General features: G+C 39.6%; 1 protein-coding gene across 1 annotated transcript; it reads left to right on the forward strand.

Moving 5' to 3' along the window:
* The first annotated feature begins 252 nt into the window (after positions 1-252).
* vdac1 (voltage-dependent anion channel 1) lies at positions 253-15,076 on the forward strand. Its single transcript, XM_057821197.1, has 9 exons — positions 253-400; positions 3,469-3,538; positions 3,621-3,670; positions 3,957-4,109; positions 4,188-4,240; positions 11,293-11,520; positions 11,996-12,146; positions 13,980-14,037; positions 14,385-15,076. Exons 2-9 carry the CDS (start codon positions 3,472-3,474, stop codon positions 14,474-14,476), a joined length of 852 nt encoding a protein of 283 aa, XP_057677180.1. The 5' UTR covers positions 253-400; positions 3,469-3,471; the 3' UTR covers positions 14,477-15,076.
* The last annotated feature ends 4,652 nt before the right edge of the window (positions 15,077-19,728 follow it).

Genomic DNA, 19,728 nt, shown 5'->3' on the forward strand with positions numbered 1-19,728 from the left:
CATCGCTTAATCGACTACTAAAATAATCGATAGCTGCAGCCCTAGTATTTTTTTATTTTTAGTTTTTTTTGTTGTTGTTTTTTTTCTTTAAGTGACCAAAAATAGTCACTTGTCCGATAAAGGGTTAACTATTCGAGTCCTAAAACGACTTAGGTACTAACATACAATGGCATTACATAAAATATTGAATACATGAGAGACTTCTGTTCCTTACCGCTTGGGACGAAACAACTGCCGTCTCGATGGGAATCATCTTGCTCCCCGGCTGCATCTTTGTCTGTGTTGCGTGGCTCTCAACGTGCTCTACGTGGAGCAACCTCCTTCCTCTTCTTCTTCATCCTTTCTCATCCCCTCTCGCCGTGACATCCCACACACTCCCAACGGGAAACCACGCATTGAGGTACGGATTGCGATGTTCTAAACAGCCGGGTCACCGCTGCATTTTGGAACGTTTATATACGGGCTGCGTGTCATCCGTGCTGGTTCGTAGTGTTTTGTATTTTAAGCCGTAGAGGTGAATGGCGCTACGAGGCCCGCTGTTAGCTCGTTGGCTAATGACTTACGATGCGGTCGTTTGTCACTTTCAGGACGCAATTACTTTACCAGACAGAGACAACAAAGCTTAGATTGTCCTGAATACGACTTATTGACATGGTAACAATCTGATATTCAACAAATATTGACGGCAATTTACTTTTTAGGAGGCGACTACCCGCTGTCCACCTTGGAGGCCAGTAGCTAATGCTATTTGACGGATGGAGCTATCACCTTCACTTTCTTTGGCTTATTGTATCTGTCATACATACATTTACTCCGCCTTTAAAACCCCACGCGCTAGGCAAATTAATCTGGGATATTGTAGGTACTCTGTATCGATTGGTGTGCTTTGTAGGAATCCTCCATTTCCGTTCAATGCAACACCTGTCATTTCAAGTCACATTTATTTATATGGTCCTTAAATACAAGGACTGTCTTAAAGGGCTTCACAGGCCCACAGTTCACAGACAAATATGAAACCTACTCATCTGAACCCATAAAAGAGCAACGAAAAACCAACAAGAAAATAGTAGACCTTGGGAAAGGAGACAGATTTGGGATCCCCGGCCCTGGATAACCAGGCAACAAAGGATGTCGAGTGAGCAACATTTTAACAAACTGAATGATTCTATACAAAGATATAAACAAAAAACAAACAAACTTGAAAGTCCATTCAATGTGTGATGAAACACCATAGATGGGATCTCTGGAACGATCCTCGCTGAGAACCTAATGCTGGACAACCACATCCAAACTAAAAAGCGGCAATGAACATAACAAACTTATGATTTTAACTAAAACCTAGAGTGTTGAGGCAAGTCGTAAGGCAAGATTTAAACATTTCTACTGAGGTAGCCGCTGTAATTTCCATGGGTTAGGTGTTCCAGAGCACCTGAGCCTTAATGGAGAACGTACAAGTTAGCCAATATAGGAGTAATGTGATCAAACTTTATATTCCTGCTTAGAAGCTTTGCAACAGCGTTCTATACTATTTGCAGTTCTTGACTTTCATGCCACATAAAAGGATTTGTCAAGCTGTTTATTGCCCCTCAAGGCCTTTTGACAGACTTGGAATCTGGTGTGACAAAGCAGACAGAAGGACAAGCTGAATTATTGTATGAGGAAGTCATAAATTGGATCTTTTCCATGCTGGTTAGACAATAACTGGGAAAAAGGGTGCAGTTGTTGACTGACGGAGATGTTTAAACCAGGAATAGGGATAGTTTGTTCACCCGTAGAAATGGTCCTCATTGTGTGCATACTTGCTATCTAAATAAGCATTAATGTTATCACTTTTTCTCCGTGACTTTTAAAGCACAAAAACTGCAGGGCTGTCGTAAGTCTTTCGTAAAAAGGTCAATGTTGAACGCTTTGTTCAAAAATGTATTTTTTTTTAACTATTGGAAAACTTGTCCAAATTTCTGAATGATTTCATTGTTTCCCTTAGGATTTTTTGAAGCTGTGGTGGGTTGTGTCAGAGTTGGACAACCCATCATGTACCGCGGCAAAATTGTTTCATATCATGACAAGATATTTTTTTAAAAATTTATTTATTTCCAATAACCATAACTAAGATCTATTTGCAAAGTTTGCATCCTGCCTGGGAACACTTGATTTTCCTGGACTTAAAAAAAAAAACAAAGGGGGGGGGGGTCAGCAATTGGTGATCCATTTATAGTCAATGTGAGGCATGCTGCAAGATGGTCACCCTGTTCCACAAATCTGTCTTTACCTACACAGGAATAAGAAAAAAATGAGATGTAGGAAATGAAGACACTCAAGCATCTCAAATTTACATTGTACATTTCTGTACAATGTACAGTTAACCAAATGTTTTACTCTGTCCATTGAAGGAAAAATTGCTCAGTTCACTGTTGAGATGGGCACTATCAACGCAATGGCCGACAATTGGCTCAAGCAAGGGTACAGCCCTCCTCATTCATCAGTCTGTGATGCCATCTTTGACATGATGCTGACCTGGTCCATATTCTGAAACACATTTAATGGATCACCCATCTGGATTTAAATAAAATATGTTAAATTTACATTAGTCAAGTGTCTTTGTGGGAGTTACTTTTCTGATTGTTAGTACAAATTCATATAATGATTTGTTTCAGTGAGATGGAAAATACTTCTTTAAATGCAATTATGCCATCTGTTTTGTAATTTTTTCGAATAAGGAATATGCCAGGTTATTAAATTGAGAGCTAATACCTTTGCAACTGAAGAGTACCTGGGAGCATGAGCCCTACGTTCCGAAATATTAAATTAGCCTCAGACGCTAATTAAATCTTTCGGAACGTGACGGTCTAGATCATCATAACAATAATCGTCATTTTGTTAGCGGACCCTCGTCCTCAGGAACTTTTCTCTTTCCAAAATACTGTACTACAAAATACTCTTCGTAAATAACGAGTGATGTCAGCGCTGACCAAAATTTATGAGGAATAGGATGCGACAATTCTGGTCAAAAACACCCCATAAAGAACTTAAAAGTTATGCTAATGTCAATATATTAAGATCATTTTCACAGTCTTAAACCAACAATACATCCATTAACTTCAAATGCCTTTCTGTGGTGTTTTCTCCCGATTTCCATCTCTGCGCCGAGCCGACGTACCAGCCGCAAGCTTTCAATAGAACTGATGCGCTTTTCAAAATAAAGCGTGTAAAGGAACAATTTGTATTTGAGGTGCTATTTCAGACGACTTAAGGCAAATAGTGCGCACAAAAGAGCTTTGTATATTCATGTAGATGTCATGTTAAATTATACAAATTATAAGTTAGAATGGATCTTTGAATCTAAAAAAAAAATCTCATTTGCAAGGCGTGGCAGCTTTTATTTTGGTGTGGCGGCACGCCACGATATTTCATGTGTAGTGGAAACACTGTATTTCACACTTAAAAAGTCATCCCATCCTGTCCATGCAGATAATGGCTGTACCTCCAATCTACGCCGACCTGGGAAAGTCCGCCCGGGATGTTTTCACTAAGGGATACGGTGAGCAGGAAGAGTAACAAAATGTGTAAGATGATGCGACCGAGTTTCAAAGATGTACATTTATTTGTTATTGTGTCCTCAGGCTTCGGGCTCATCAAGTTGGACTTAAAAACAAAGTCTGAGAACGGACTGGTAAGACTTCAACACTTGGGTTGTCAAAAGTATCGAAAAGTATCGAAGCATCCACACTGAAATGTTTTATCGGGATGACATATTTGATTGCAAAAGTATTGATACTCTGTTATCTAATTGTTTTTGCACGACCACTGATCACCAGAAATTTGTTGTCATGGTGTAATATTGAGGATCGATATCTAATTGAAAATTTTAGCATCGCAACAACAGCAGTGATTATTTTTATTTTTTACAATTTACGGTGCATTCACTTTGACTTTCTAAAATACTTTCTAATTCACAGGAATTCACCAGCACGGGCTCGGCTAACACAGAGACCAACAAAGTGGCTGGCTCTCTGGAGACCAAGTACAAGTGGGCAGAGCACGGGCTGACCTTCACGGAAAAGTGGAACACTGACAACACGTTGGGCACCGAAATCACCATCGAAGACCAGGTTTGTGAACAGTGCATGGGGATAATTGTTTGTCTTTCCAGTTGTAATGATGTATTTGATTCCTAATGTCCTCTGCAGATGGCCAAGGGTCTGAAGCTGACGATTGACTCTTCCTTCTCGCCAAACACAGGGTAAAAACATGATGCCTCTTCAAATTTCTTACTTACCGTATTGGCCCGAATATAAGACGATGTTTTTTGCACTGAAATAAGATTGAAAAAGAGGAGGTCGTCTTATAACTGCGGTCTAAAAAAAAAAAAAAAAAAAAAAAAAAAAAAAAAAAAAAAAAAAAAACTGCGGCCTAGACATATACCCATTCACGACGCTTGATGGCGCCAGTCATCAATGAATCGAATGCTGAACGCGACTCGGGCGGCCAAAGGGAACCCCTGACACGAAGAAGAAAGTGGTAAGAAGGAAAAGAGAAGAAAATACCGGTAATAGAAGAGATAACCGAAAATGGAGAAACTTCGCGACAATTTGGAGAAAAGTGGGTCGAAGATTGGCCAGGTTAACCGGTGTTTGGCCATTCCTTACTACGCGGCAAAACGTCCTACACAATGCTCAGGGCGCTTGCATATGCATTCACACGCATGCGCACATCGGTTGGAAGCGGCGAGTACTCACTATTTTTGTTTTTATTTAGTTATTTAGAACCTTTTCACAGCCTCAAAGATACTTTTTGCATGTATTACCCTCTCATACTTTTAACCATTGTGTTTTTTTGTGTTAGCTTTGAAGCAGTTGACCACATTAGTCACGTAGCGTATTTAAATCGTCCTTATTTGACATAACTACATTTAAGTATTTTCTGCAGGCATTTCTTTAGTACGTTATTCCTGTATGCATCTAAACAAAACAAGTTTAGAGCGCACGGTAGTAATTTAGGTGTCAAATTCGACTAATGTAGGACGTTTCGCCGATGTAGGACATTTTGGCAGAACACCGGCAGCTGAGGAGAAGTTATGACGCAAACTTCAAGTTGATGGTGATAAATGAGGCGGTGTCTTCAAACAACTGCAAAGCGGCTGTGAAATATGGTGTCACAGAGTGTAATGTACGGAGATGGAGAGCTCAAAAAGATCGCCTAAAAAATGCTCAGTCAGAGAAAAGCTTTCCGTGGTCGTTTCTGTATAAAAATTAATTTGGTGTTCAAAAAGTCTTTTTTCAAACTTAAGTCTTGAAAAAGAGGGGGTCGTCTTATAATCGGGGTCGTCTTATATTCGGGCCAATACGGTATTTTTTGTTTTACCTTTAATGTGGTTATACTGTTACTTTTGCCTAGTTCTTTTAAACATTGTTTTATATTATAATCTACCATTTTTTGTATTAAGGCTGGGCAAGTTAACTATTTAACTCACAAATTAATTAACTTCCAATTGTTTTAATCGTGCACTAACATCCGAGGCACCAAAGATGTTTAGAGCCTTTTTAGGCTCTCTAAACGTGTGCAACTTGCTTGTCGTACTACTATATGCTTAGGGTTGGGCATCGCGCATCAAAGGGACCCAGTTCTAACACTCCGATGTTCCCGGAGTTTGAATTTTTAAATTTCGATTCCATGTTTTGATGCCCTGACCGCTGAGCGGAAAAAAAATTGCTGCCGAAAACCACGAAGAATAAGCCACAAGAAGCGTGTGTTTGTCACTGCAACTCAGGGGTCGCGTTAACCGAATATTTTCCGTCGTTGACCGGTTTTTTAAAACGGTGACGGAAAAAACTGAAGTCCATCCGTCATTTTGACAGGTTGCAATTCACACCCCAGACCACAGGGTGGCGAATGAGCATATTAATTAGCTATTGTCTCGCTTGATGCGTGACGTCGTTGGCCTTACTCGGAAAAATGTCAAGGCAACTGAGCATCCGAACTAAGGCTACGTTCATACTACAGGTCTTAATGCACGAATCCGATTTTTTCGTGTTTTTCCGACTCGAGTGAGGCATTAACTTGACGGTCTGAACGTGACAAGTCGCATAGAACGGGACCATTTCAAATCCGATCTGGGTCACTTTCGTATGTGGTCGAAATCCGTCTGGGCCACATTTTTCCAGGCTGTCGCGGCGGTCTGTACTGTCCAGTCCTGCAAATCGGATTTAATGCAGCAATTATGTCATCAAAAAGCGAGAGACGGTACGGTAGCTACGGTAGCGATGCAGCAGTGCGTTATTAGCGCCTAGCTTGCCTTGAACACGGCTTTTTAGGAAGGGTCGGACTTGACAACAGTCATAAAAAAATAAAAATAGGTTTGAGGATAAGCCTGAGAATGATCGGTGTTCTCTCTGCTCCATATAAGCAATATTTCAACATTGCTTACACAGCCGAGAGTCGGGGAAAACTGCCCGTATGTGTGTGTGACATGCACGAACAGTGCGTGCATGCTCTCGATCCATATACTTTGAATATAAGCCTAAACGGGGATTATATATGCCTGTTATTTGTGTCCTCTTTTTAACAGCAACAAGCCTATGGCTACGTTCATACTACAGGTCTTAATGCACAAATCCGATTTTTTTGTCATATCTGCGCACTAATTCGCAGTCCGACATGCGCTGAGCAATACGACCCGCATACGCAGAAGCATCAAAACAAATGACCATACAATCACACATGCTGGCTGTCATCCGTCATTCCAGGGATATCATATTTTGCTTATTAAAAAGAGGACACAAATAACAGGCATAAATAATCCCTGTACAGGTTTATATTCAAAGTATATGGATCGATAGCATGCATGCACTGTTCGTGCATGTCACACACACATACGAGCAGTTTGCCCCGACTCTCGGCCGTGTAAGCAATGCTGAAATATTGCTTATATGGAGCAGAGAGAAAACCGATCATTCTCAGGCTTATCCTCAAACCTTTTTAAAAAAAAAAAAAATTTTAATGACTTGTCAAGTCCGACCCTTCCTAAAAAGACGTGTTCAAGGCAAGCTAGGCGCTAATAACGCACAGCTGCTTGATGTGTGATGGTGCGGTGTGGATTCTCTGTTAAGCTTGTTCGGACAGAATATTAATTAAAGATGAATGAAAACTAAATACTATTGAATATGTCATTATTAACATTTTTAAAATTTAAGTGACGGGTAAAAATAGATTATGACCGGATTTTTATGACCCTGTCAGTCAAAATGACAGACAACGAAAAAGTCTAGCGCAACCTCTGCTGCAACTTGATTACAACCATGGACATGGTGCGGTGGCGCTCAAAAGTTTGGCTCAACTTTACCGGAAAAAAAAAAAAAAAAGACCAGTCAGCTCAGTGCAACATTTGGAGCACAACTATATCATGAAAAGGTGGCTGCACGACCAGTATGATTAAACACCTCCAGCTTCATGGAATACAAGTGCCGAGTAGCATAGCTGAGGCCGCGCCGCTCTTCTAACCAGTCAGAAAGGTAAGTAAAACAATAAATTACGTCTGTCTCCTGCTGTTCCTGCGATCCGACCCCAGACTAAGCAGTAGATGATGGATGGATGGAAAATAATACGAGAATAAGTTGTATTATTACGTCGGGCTATGGTCGATATCATGTATATAGAACTAGATGCGAAATGACAGTCGGCAGCATTAACACATGTACAGAGGTCTAGATGCGAAGTGAGACTAGCTGGTATTAGCGAACAGCTGCCATCTTAAAGCAGTAGATGCCTCCGTTAAAATCAACAGTATTAAAAGATATTCAAATTATAATCAATAGAAGAATTTATACTAATGCTTCATCGTAGCTCCCAGCTAAGGTACATGTATGACACAAGAATATGTGTAAATGTTTTCTTCGTGAGCTTTTGAAAAACATCTTTGTGAAAGTGCACTCCTGTGGAAAGAAACTTCATCATATTCAAGTTCAGAGACTGATATTTATATACAAGTTAAAAATAGCCCTGTGAGAAGTTAATATAATTCATAAATTTCATATTAATTGAATTAATAATAATAAAAATGATAAGATGATAATGATTGATTTTAAATTCATATAATTTAAAAAATCATCCAGAATTTAAGACACTGATATAAAGTAATCAATTTTTGAACTTAAAAGTTTTTGACCCTGCCTTTTTATTTATTTATTTATTTTTACCCGGCCTCTTAAAAGAATCGAAATCGAGAATCTTTCAGAACCGGAATCGTTCAATTTCAAACGATGTCCAACCCTATACAGTGCCCTCAATAATTATTGGCACCCCTGGTTAAGATGTGTTTTTTAGCTTCTAATATATATTTTTTAATTCAAATAATATGGGACGTTAATGGGAAAAAAAGAAAAATCTAACCTTCAATACAAGTGCATTTATTCAGTGGGGAAAAAATCCCACATAAAGAAATAATTATTTGACATTAAATAATGTGTGTCACAATTATTAGCACCCCTGGTGTTAATACTTTGTACAACCCCCTTTTGCCAACAAAACAAGGTCTGGGGACTGAGATGGCCATGGGAGGAGCTTGATTTTGTGTCTGGTGAACCATTTCTGTGTAGATTTGGCCATATGTTTAGGGTCATTGTCTTGCTGAAAGACCCAGTGACGACCCATCTTCAGCTTTCGGGCGGTGGGCAACAGATTTTGATTTAAAATGTCCTGGTATTTCAAAGCATGATTGTTGAGTTAATTATCGAGGGTTGATTGAATATTTGCTTGCTTGATTGAATATCTGCTTGTGCTTATACATACCTAATACATGCATAATACTATTGCATAATAATATTTTTCTTATTGATATAACCAGTAAATTATCAATATACCCAGTAAATGATTATTGCTTGCTATACTAGGGTGTAGTATAATGTTTAAGTGTTACAAAGAGTAAAGAGGGTCTGGATGACAACTGCCTTGCATCATGGCCGCAACATTGCGTAAGTAGACCTTCTAGGACATCTTAAACGTCTTACGTCTAGACTTTTGTCTAGACCTTCGAGGACAATTTTCCATCTGAGGACATCTTCCATGGCCGCAGCGTTGCATAACTGAAGTGTCTGGGTCATTTTGACCATTGTTTACATGAGCCTTTGCTTACATACGTGAACTCACTTAGTTCCACCTACATGCTCACACATATCCAATCAAAATCACATGGGTGTCTCCAGCTTGCTTCCCCCTCCCTCAGGGCGGCACCCATTTTGTGTTAGGATAAACCCCTAAATAAAAATAACAAGGAGGGTTTTTCTTTAGATCAATTTTGGTGGACATATGGTGTAATCTAAAATTTCACTTTATGTCTCTCTATCTTTGCTCTCCTTGGCCAAGAAAATGAAAACTGAGTGTCTTCTCTCCTTATTTTTGGGTAATTTTACAATGTCTACCTAAGGATCCATTTTTGAACTTGACATTTATTTGAACCCTAACAAGGTTCCCAGGGCCTCTGGAAGCGAAACAGCCCCACAGCATCACTGACCCACCCCCATACTTCACAGTGGGTATGAGGTGCTATTCAGCATGCGCATCTTTCGTGGCACGCCAGACCCACTTAGAGTGTTTGTTGCCAAAAAGCTCAATCTTGGTCTCATCTGATCAAAGCACACGGTCCCAGGCTTCAACATTTCACAGAAATGGTTCACCAGACACAAAATCAAGCTCCTCACATGGCCATCTCAGTCCCCAGACCTTGTTTTGTTGGCAGAAGGGGGTTGTACAAAGTATTAACACCAGGGGTGCTAATAATTGTGACACACATTATTTCATGTCAAATACTTATTTCTTTATGTAGGATGTTTTCCCCACTGAATAAATGCACTTTTATTGAAGGTTGGATTTTTCTTTTTTTCCATTAAGGTCCCATATTATTTGAATTAAAAAAAAAAAGATTAGAAGCTAAAAAACACATCTTAACCAGGGGTGCAAATAATTATGGAGGGCACTGTATATGCTACCTAGCTATAAGTAGCGTTACACATGCAATATGACCTGATTTACCGAAGGGATACACCTAAGAACTGATAGGATACATTTAGGTATGACTTTTAGTACTGTATATTTTACATCTGTGGTCAAATGTTTTAGGACACTTCATAATCCAGAAGGACGAGGAAGTATCTGAAAACTTTTAACCACATTTATTATGGCTTTGTATGTACAGGGTATCACAAAAGTGAGTGCACCCCTCACATTTCTGCAGATACTTAAATATATCTTCCATTAATATCCAAACCCCTGGCAACAACAACATTGAAGAGGTGGGGGGTCAGCCTTTTAGTGCTCAGACCATACGCGGCGCTCTACATCAAATTGGTGTGCATGGCTGTCACCCCGGGAGGAAGCATTTCCTGATGATGGTACACAAGAAAGCCTGCAAACAGTTTGCTGAAGACATGTCAACAAAGCACATGGATTACGGGAACCATGTCCTATGGTCTGATGAGTTTATTACATGTAGACGGGTGTAATGCTGACCCCCCACCTCTTCAATCTCTGCAGCAATGCTGACAGCACTCCTGTAACGAGTCACATGACATTTTGGAGGGAAAATGACAAGCCGTACTCAGTTTGGACATTTAGGGATGTACGTAGTTTCTAAGGGGTGTACTCACTTTTGTTGCCAGAGGTTTAGATATTAATGGCTATATTTTGAGTTATTTTGAGGGGAAAATAAATTAACTCTATTATATAAGCTGCACACAGACTACTTTTCATTGTGTCATTTTGTCAGTGTTGTCCCATAAAAAAATATACTTAAATATCTGCAGAAATGCGAGGGGTGTACTCACTTTTGTGATACTGTATAACAATGCAATTAATCACAGGTTGCTCCTGCTGTTAATCATGATTAAAATTTGTAATCGTTGCCCAGCCCTAATTGTTATTTTGTGTGGTTCATTTTTAATTATGGTCTGAATTTGAGTTTTTTTTCAAATGTATTTTTAAATACTTTAAAATGCCATTTGTCACATTTATTACGATTTATTATGTTTTAAACGTTTTCAATATTTTGTATGTTTTGTCCTATAATTTCTAAGCATTTTCAAAAAATATATTTTTTTAATGCACATAATTTGATTGTATTTTCTGATCACGTTTTGTATTTTTAATTTATTTAAAAACATTTTTTAATGGTAGTTTGAAAATATATTGAATTTTAAGTGAGCATTCATTTTATGTATTTTTTTCTTAAATGAAACCAAGCCGTTTGTTACATTATGCGTGCATTTATAACCTTTGTTAAAGTGCCATTCTTAACTTGTCCAGCAAAAAGGGCGGCAAGCTCAAGACTGGCTACAAGCGCGATCACATCAACCTGGGCTGCGACGTCAACTACGACATCAATGGTACGGCCGTGCACGGCGCCGGCGTAGTGGGCTACGAGGGCTGGCTGGCCGGCTACCAGGTGACCTTCGAGGCCGGTCGCAACCGGATCACCCAGAGCAACTTTGCCGTTGGGTACAAGACGGACGAGTTCCAACTGCATACCAACGTGTAAGGATGAAAAGACACACCTTCATTTTAGGCTTGTCAAAAATATCGAATGGTATCGAAGTATCGATATTGTAATGTTGTATCCGGATACGATAGTTGATGTTGCACTAATCTTGATTGTAATTACGATGCAGAATAATTTTTCTTTTTCCTAGTTAACTTATTGGCTACTTTTTTGAGTACAGGTTTTGAGTTGAAAATTATAGTAGTGTGGCAACAGTACTTCATTCAGATTGGCCAACCTGTGCATCCGACTGTCCTGGTTTTTGACGTGATAGTTCAGTGGGTGTTCAAGGTGAGACGGTTAAAGCCACTCAGTGGGTGGGTAAAAGCAAAGTAGGTAAAGACCCCCCCTGCTGATATCTCGGCTAAACCTCGTGTCTCGAGGAGGTCAACCAAGTGTATGCAACCGCTTGTGGCTAAACAACATTTCACCAAGAGTTTTACTGAAAACTTGGCTTGTTTTCTTCTGCAGAAATGACGGCACAGAGTTTGGCGGCTCCATCTACCAGAAGGTGAACGAGCAGCTCGAGACCGCCGTCAATCTGGCCTGGACCGCCGGCAACAGCAACACCCGCTTTGGGATCGCTGCCAAGTACCAGATTGATCCAGACGCCTCCTTCTCTGTGAGTGGTTCCTGCTTTGTTTGGCGAGGTCGTGCGCGACATGGATTGTTTTTTAACATTTAATTCCACGAAGCCAGTTTAACCTAGCAAGAAATTTTGATTAAAAGCAGCTATTTCCGGATCATTTTAGCTTTTTTATGTATCTTTTAAAATACGTACGACTGGATGAAAAAAAGTCTTAAATAGCATTATTATGTGAATTACAATCATATTTTGAGATTATTTGACTATATACAACTATTTGGCAGAGCGCAGATGACGAGAAATGAGTCTTTTAATCCGCCGTTTAATCACGCCTACCATTATAGGGCTCTAGCGTCCCGACCAGGAGGATGACGTCGGCAGGTCATGGTTTCACCTGATTTAGAATTCAGCCCATTGAGGGGGAATTATTCAGAACGAGGAAAATGTGACGAAGAGAGCCGCAAAATGTCATTGTTTCAGTCTCTCCAAAATTTTTGCAGGATATTCTTTTTATCGAAGTATTTTTCCCCAATTGCGAAATAAATGGTATGGTCATGACAAATAATAGTCTAGTGCGAAATGGAAAATGAAAGAATAAAAATGCATTTATTTAGTACGACATGGCAAAATTACTCCATAATGGTCAAAACTGTTGACTTCACCTCTACTGTCGCACCTCCCGAACGATATTTTATGCCACCGTAGTTAGTCAGGCTTTTGTCATTTCCCTGCCCCTTCAGAGAATGTAAACAAACTAAGAGGCATGAACGTTAGCCGACATGCTAACCCGAACCGAGTGACGTCTCAGTTTTATTTTTGCTTTTTGAAGCGAAAAATCAAACAAAACTAGTTCGGATCATGTCACACGACGGCGGGGTTGTTGTTTGTCTTCCCCGATCAGCAACCCGCCTGGCGCCGAGCTTGCCTGGGGAAGCGGCTGGAGAGTACTGCCGGACAAACCGGCCGACGTCGGAGGAGCGCGTAGTTGCCACATTGTCAACACGAATATGGCGTAAAATAATGCTTTACTACACGGCGAAGACGTAGACAGAGAGCGGCGTGCAGTTGTTTTGCAGCTAACTTTTCTACATGTCGGTCCATGATCAAACGTAAGTAAACAGTGCTTTAGTTAAAAAAAAGTTTGTAGTGCTTACTTTGTAATCGCTGTATTAGCGGACATTTTTAACACAAATTTGCAATTTCTGATGGTGGTGAAAATTTGACCGAACACCGGGCACAAGAAGAGGGAAATAAGAGTATGGGGGTGGGGGGTTTCAAACAAGCCGCCGGTCGTCAGTCGAGTGATATTGTCGATGGACAATCAGCCACAAAATGCAAGCCACCTCCGTATTAAAATGTGTGCCATTATCCCAGTATTTGACATAATACAAAATACGATGTTTACTCACTTCCTCGTATGTCCAATGGTCCCACAGTAGTAGGGCTTGTTATGGCCATTATCCGCAGTGAACGGGAACGTTTTGAAACTCAAAAAGACTCACACGCCTCTCCCTGGTGCAGCAACAATTTTCTGCAGCTGTTTGGCTGGGGTGATGCGAAAAATAAATGAATTAATCCGCAAAATCAGCTGAATCCATAGTCCATCTGCATGCGATAAAGCAATGCTGTATTGTGAGATGCTGACCCGGGTGACGTCACATTCGCATTCATCCTAAACCTGAGACTGAAGCCGGAAGTCACTCATTTTCATGGCGCGGGATTCAAAAATTGAATATATAAAACAATCGCTTCCACACACATCCAAGCGGGCCATTTCATTCAGGAGATAAAACACAGCGTGAAATATGAAATAAACATGCTTTTTACTGTCATACACCCTTTAAGCCATACATCTTTCATGTCTTGCAGGCAAAGGTGAACAACTCTAGCCTTATAGGCCTCGGGTACACTCAGACCCTTAAACCAGGTGGGAACACTAACTTTTCATCCATACTAATGATGAAACCTTCAAACCCATGCATTGAAAACCGTTATTGATTGATGGATTGAACTAGGCCTACGTGATGAAGCAATTTCATTCAATTCAATTCAAATGTATTTATTTGGCAACCAGGTATTCAGTAGACTGTTCAAACATCCAATTTTAACCTGCAAGACTAGCTGTGAATGCTCATGTTTCGGTGCCATTGACGGCGCTAAACATCCAATTCATTTTGACTGACACCTCTCAAAGTCAAAATATATTGAGCGTCTAGCGCAGTTATTGGTAGCCAATTTGGACAATAATTGACTTTAGTGCGTACTCTGGTTCAGGCATCAAGTTGACGCTGTCCGCCCTCCTCGATGGCAAGAACGTCAACGTCGGCGGCCACAAGCTGGGACTGGGCCTTGAGTTCCAGGCGTAGGGCAACGGCTCACATCTCGCCGACGGGCCCTCCAGCCAACTCCCTGCATTCCCTCGTTTAAATTAAAAATAATTTCACCCTCACAACCCCACCCCTTCCTTTTCCTCTACCTCTAGACGTGCCACAGCTGGAGGCAAAGCCTTTCAGGGAGCGGCGCCCTCATTTAAAGGACCACGTTTAAGGGAATATTTAATATTTTGAAACGAGCGAGAACAAAACTGCTCAGTGGGGAAATTTGAAGCGTGTAGCTCTCCCGGGAACAAGTAGCCTTGAGCACATCCGAATTTTCAGTTTTGTGCGTGTCCATTGTGTAGGAAGAAAAGTATTTCTCGCCCATGAGAGCAAGTCGGATGCGTGCGCACGCACACATACCGCAATGTGTACAATGTCTTGTCTTGTTACATATAGCATAACAAAATGTTATTTTACGAACAGAAGTGTAGTTAATTCCACCTGTGAAGTCTTAAGACGTGCTCGATCAAAATGGACACTTTTGAATGAAAGTTACTGGAGCTAAACAGGAAGTGGTGGTCTTCAATGGATGCTTAATAGTGTTCCTGATGGTATTGTCATTTCCTGAATAAAGAACATCTCAAACCAGCTAGTTATTTTTTTGATTGAATTTTTATAAGAATTTAACGTTTTCATGAATAATCGCTCACTTTTTCAAATTACAGTATATGGCGGAAAACACTCAAGTGACTTGAAGTTCCGCTCTGAGACCCCCGATTTGGCAAATTTCAAAATTGTCCTAAATGCATGTGTGATACATCATTGGAAAGCTTAAAATCTCAATTTTCTGGGGGAAGAAGAATTTTCAAAAGGAGGACATTTGGAAAAAAAAAACCCCAGCAAAACCCGAGCTGGTGGTGAGAACGCATAATTAAAGACGCCATGATTTTAACGAGATATTATTACCCACTTACATCCTACAGGAGTTTTTGGATCAAAAAGAGGTATCACCGAGTGTCAAGACACAGCTTTGCATGGCCACAGCCGGATTCTGGGGGGATTTTATGGTTGAAACATGGTAGTAATACAAGGGTCGCAATGCAGAAATCGCAGACATCAAGGAGTGGTCAAGATTTTGTTTTTCATATATTTTCCCCTTTTAAACGTTTTTTTTGTTTTGTTTTGGATTGATTATCATCTAAAATGTCGGGGAAAATGCGACAGTACCAAAAAAAATAAAAAAATAAAAATAAAAAATACAATTAAGCAATAGTTATGAGGTAGATATACATGACTGATTTACAGACACCATTTTTTTCATTGTGACGTAATTTGTTTAAAAGTTTAATATGCGGGTAATTAAAAAAAAACTGCATTAATGATTCTACGCTAAAAATTAGACATTTCGAATAATGAATTTCATTACCTTCATTTTATGTCTGGGTTAAAACAAAAGTGGTTGCGCAGTGTCTGTAAACGGGGGTCTCCAGGGTAAAACGGACAAATTAAAAATAGGAAACTGCTATGGCAGTATATAGACATTGTTCCATCAAACACAACAGTTCTTCTGGCGTACAATACATCAGTATATTTTAAAGAGGGGTGGAAGAGCAGAAACTGCTTGTTCAGCCTTGTTTGTGTTTTCTGCCATATATGTATTTTTTACCCTCAATGGCGAAATGTTTATTTTTTTATTAACAACAACATGATAGACAGAAGAACAAACAACAATTCAAACCAAAAAACAAAACACAAATATCCCAGTGGGTATAAACAGTCCAAACATTGCACATCAGAGAAGATAAAAAAAACCCCGAATAATACTGTAAGCAATTATTCACAAAAAAGTTTTAACTTCTCAGTTTTTTCTGCTTTCAGATTCTTTTGATTTAAAAAAAAAAAAAAAAAAAAAAAACATTCATGTAAAACAGTTTCATTATAAAAGTGATAAAAAGATGGTAACAGCTTGCTAAATTGACTGTATATATCCGTGGTCTTCAATTAGCGGACTGCGGCCAATGACCGGACCACGGCACACCTCTCTGCGGACCCACGGACGAAAACCCCCGGGGGCTAAACAGAGACGGACAAAATGGCGGCCGGATACAGCGACACGTCATTCTGTGACGTTGGTGAGTAGGGTCCCTACTCGCCAACGTCACAGCATGACGGGGCTGTCTTCACCCTCTCTGCCTGATATCTGCTACCCTGATATCTCCAACTATCTTGTCCACACAAAATCAGCCTATTCTCACGGAAGTTTGAAAAACTTTAAGAGCAGCACTCTAAGCAACATTACCCTGTGTGATTTCTAGAATGGCGACAATCCAAAAAAAAAAAAAAAAAAAGTTGATTGCGATGGCCGACGCTTCAAGGATAGGTGGATATTGGACTATTTCTTCAATAAAACACGCAACAACTGTGTCTGCCTCATTTACAAAGAGCAGTGACGTGCGGTCAGGGGAGGCAGGTGAGGCAGAGCCTCACCTGTCATCATGACAAAAAAATAATTATAGCATCAAATTTATATGAATATTTGTCCATTGCTCTTTATGTATAACTCATTTCAAACATTTTTTATAGTCAAAATCTCTGAATTTGCCTATTTCCTGTTCAAATAAAGAAATGAAACGAGAGGTGCGGCAGCAACGAGTAAAGCCTCACCTCTGATTGCGCAATCCATAACAAACTGGGTTGATACATGGAATTGGAGCGTGATGGTTGCCGTACATCTGCATGTCGCCGTTATAATGTTTCCAGATACGTTTATTTGACCTGATTTTCCACATTCTGGCTAATGTCTTTATCCCTTAAAGTTTAATGTTTGTTCGCGACATATTTAGTTTTGCTGATGGGACATAAAACCGCAGTGAAAAGGCACATGCTGCGGCAGATAGTACTCTGCCGCACTGCAAGGGGGCGTACGTGAAACTGGACTTTCCGTTAAATGTGGATGCGGTTAACACAACACCGGAGCTAGAAGGTTTGCTTCAAACTACGGGACAGAAGATAACTCGCGCTTTTCAAACGGACTGGTACACCCGAAAAGACTGGCTATGTGGCTGTCCTTCGAAAAATCGCCTTTGCTGCTTTCCCTGCCTTTTCTTCTCAACTTGTGCCAATGTCTGGACTAACACGAGATATTGTGACATTAAAAAACTACGACGAAGCCTCAGCAAACATGAGAGCTCGACCACTCACATTCAAAGCCTGATTGCTTTAAAAACTTTTGGAAGCTCAAGGATCGATTTGGCTTTGACGAACAGCGGAAGCTCAACGGTAGCATCCTCAATGCTAAGGTAAAGAAAAGAGTTTGAAAGACCTCATTAATGCAACCTGCATCCTAGCTAAACAGGAGTTAACATTTCGTGGTAACGATGAGCGTGTAAGCTCTTCTAAACGTGGCATATATGTAGAACGATTACATGGTTTTGCTGAGAAAGATGAAAGGTTAGCTAGACTTTTGGACACATCCACTGTGTTTTCTGGCTTGTCAAATAGAACACAGAACGATCTAATTGAAGCAATCCTCTCCATTGAGGCGGAGAGATTTTTTTTTAAAGTAAAGGAAAATAAGGAGGACTTTTACAAAAAGGGCGTAGGTTTGCATAGGGACGGTAGGGACATAACACTACCAACTTTTCAGGATGCTAAAATTGTCCCCACCAACTTTTAAGCAACCTTACCTTTTTTGCATGATATAATGTTCAGTTATGTAGAGAATTTAGATCTTTCAATAGTTCCATATGTTGTAAGGATAGAATTGACCCTACCATTATTAAGTGAATTATTTACATTATGTTTATGTTTGCTAATAAAAACCAGACATTTATTCAGGAAGTTTTCAAAATGTTTCTTTAGTATTGTTTGAAAACAAAGATTTGAATCGAACAGTGTATCATCTGAACCAATGCATGTAAAAGTTATTATCAGAAGATAAGGATTTATTTTGCATTGATCATTTTGCCTATTAATTAATTAGGTTCATATACATGAGAAATGTGGCCCTTTGCCCCCTGCATCCAATCTGTTTGGTCTAATTAATGTCCCGTCCCCAGCAAAAAGTGTACCTACATGCAGGTTATGCTGTTATATCGTCCCTACGAATGTTGATACCAAACCTATGCCCTTCCAAAGTAATGCCGGATTTTGTGGTGAAGGACAGGTGCAAGAGCACAAACAGTTTTCATTTCAATCTTATAAAAAAATAAAAAATAAAAATAAAAAAAAAATTTAAAAAAAGAGCTTCGACCAAGAAAAATACAATAGAATATTTAAAAACTAAATTTTGGCCTTAAATAAAATATTCTTTTTTTTTCTTTTCACACTTTTTGTTTAGCAATCTGTAATAAATTGATTAAAGTATCAGAATTAAAAGTTTTAAAAACAACAGAATATTTCACTAAAGGTCAGAATTGAATTCTGTGGCTTTGTACACCACTCTTTACTCTCATTCATGTTGCATGAATTATAGAATTGCGACGACCAACACATTGAGGGTGTGGGGCAAATGCATGTTATTTTCTTACTTTTACGTATCGATAATATGTACCGTGTGTGCGTGTTTTGTGAAGAATGCTGATGAGATATGAAATAACCAGTAGCCAATTGAATAAGCTATCGTTTTTGGTTTATATATTTGGAAATCTGACACTAAAGGAGTCAGTGCCTCACCAACCATGAACCTCACCGCACGTCACTGGCAAAGAGACAGTCGCTGTTTTCAAAGAGTTTGCTGTGACACAATATTACTAAACAAGACACGCTGACATGTACGACAACATTACAGGGAAGATACGCAGTGAGAAATTATAGCAACTTGAAGCTAGTTTATTTTTTTCACAGCAGCAGTATTTCGCAAGAGTCCGAGTGTCGAAAGAGAAAGCCACAAAGACGAGACTGTTGAAATTATGAATTAAAAAAAATAATAAAGCAAATGTGACACACAGAAGGGCTTGCTAAAATTTGTTTAAATATATTGTTCTATGTAAATCAGCCAAGGTAGCCCCCCGCATTTTTACCACACCAAATCTGGCGCCCTTTGCAAAAGGTTTGGACACACCTGTTTAACTGATGATCCGTAGACGAGGCCAGCTTCTTTCACTTGGTACCAGCTAAATATTATTCAAAATGTAATGATGGTGGAAGAAATAAGCATCTTGAATTTGAAACTGTATGTTGTCGGCGATTAGCCTCGCAATGATCTTACTTGTGGTTGTCAGCCCAAAAACCCTCTAAATATATATTAAATGCATCTTACCAGATATAAAATGACCACTACATAATCCGTGGTAATCGTT

The sequence above is a fragment of the Corythoichthys intestinalis genome, chromosome 18, assembly GCF_030265065.1.
Source record: "Corythoichthys intestinalis isolate RoL2023-P3 chromosome 18, ASM3026506v1, whole genome shotgun sequence".
Classification (NCBI taxonomy): Eukaryota; Metazoa; Chordata; class Actinopteri; order Syngnathiformes; family Syngnathidae; genus Corythoichthys; species Corythoichthys intestinalis.

Bases quoted from the DNA above. Each gene is read 5' to 3' on its own strand.
- vdac1 (XM_057821197.1), top strand. From the start codon at position 3,472: ATGGCTGTACCTCCAATCTACGCCGACCTGGGAAAGTCCGCCCGGGAT. The intron at 3,671-3,956 runs GTAAGACTTCAA...TCTAATTCACAG, and splicing joins CAAAGTCTGAGAACGGACTG to GAATTCACCAGCACGGGCTC. The intron at 12,147-13,979 runs GTGAGTGGTTCC...CATGTCTTGCAG, and splicing joins ATCCAGACGCCTCCTTCTCT to GCAAAGGTGAACAACTCTAG.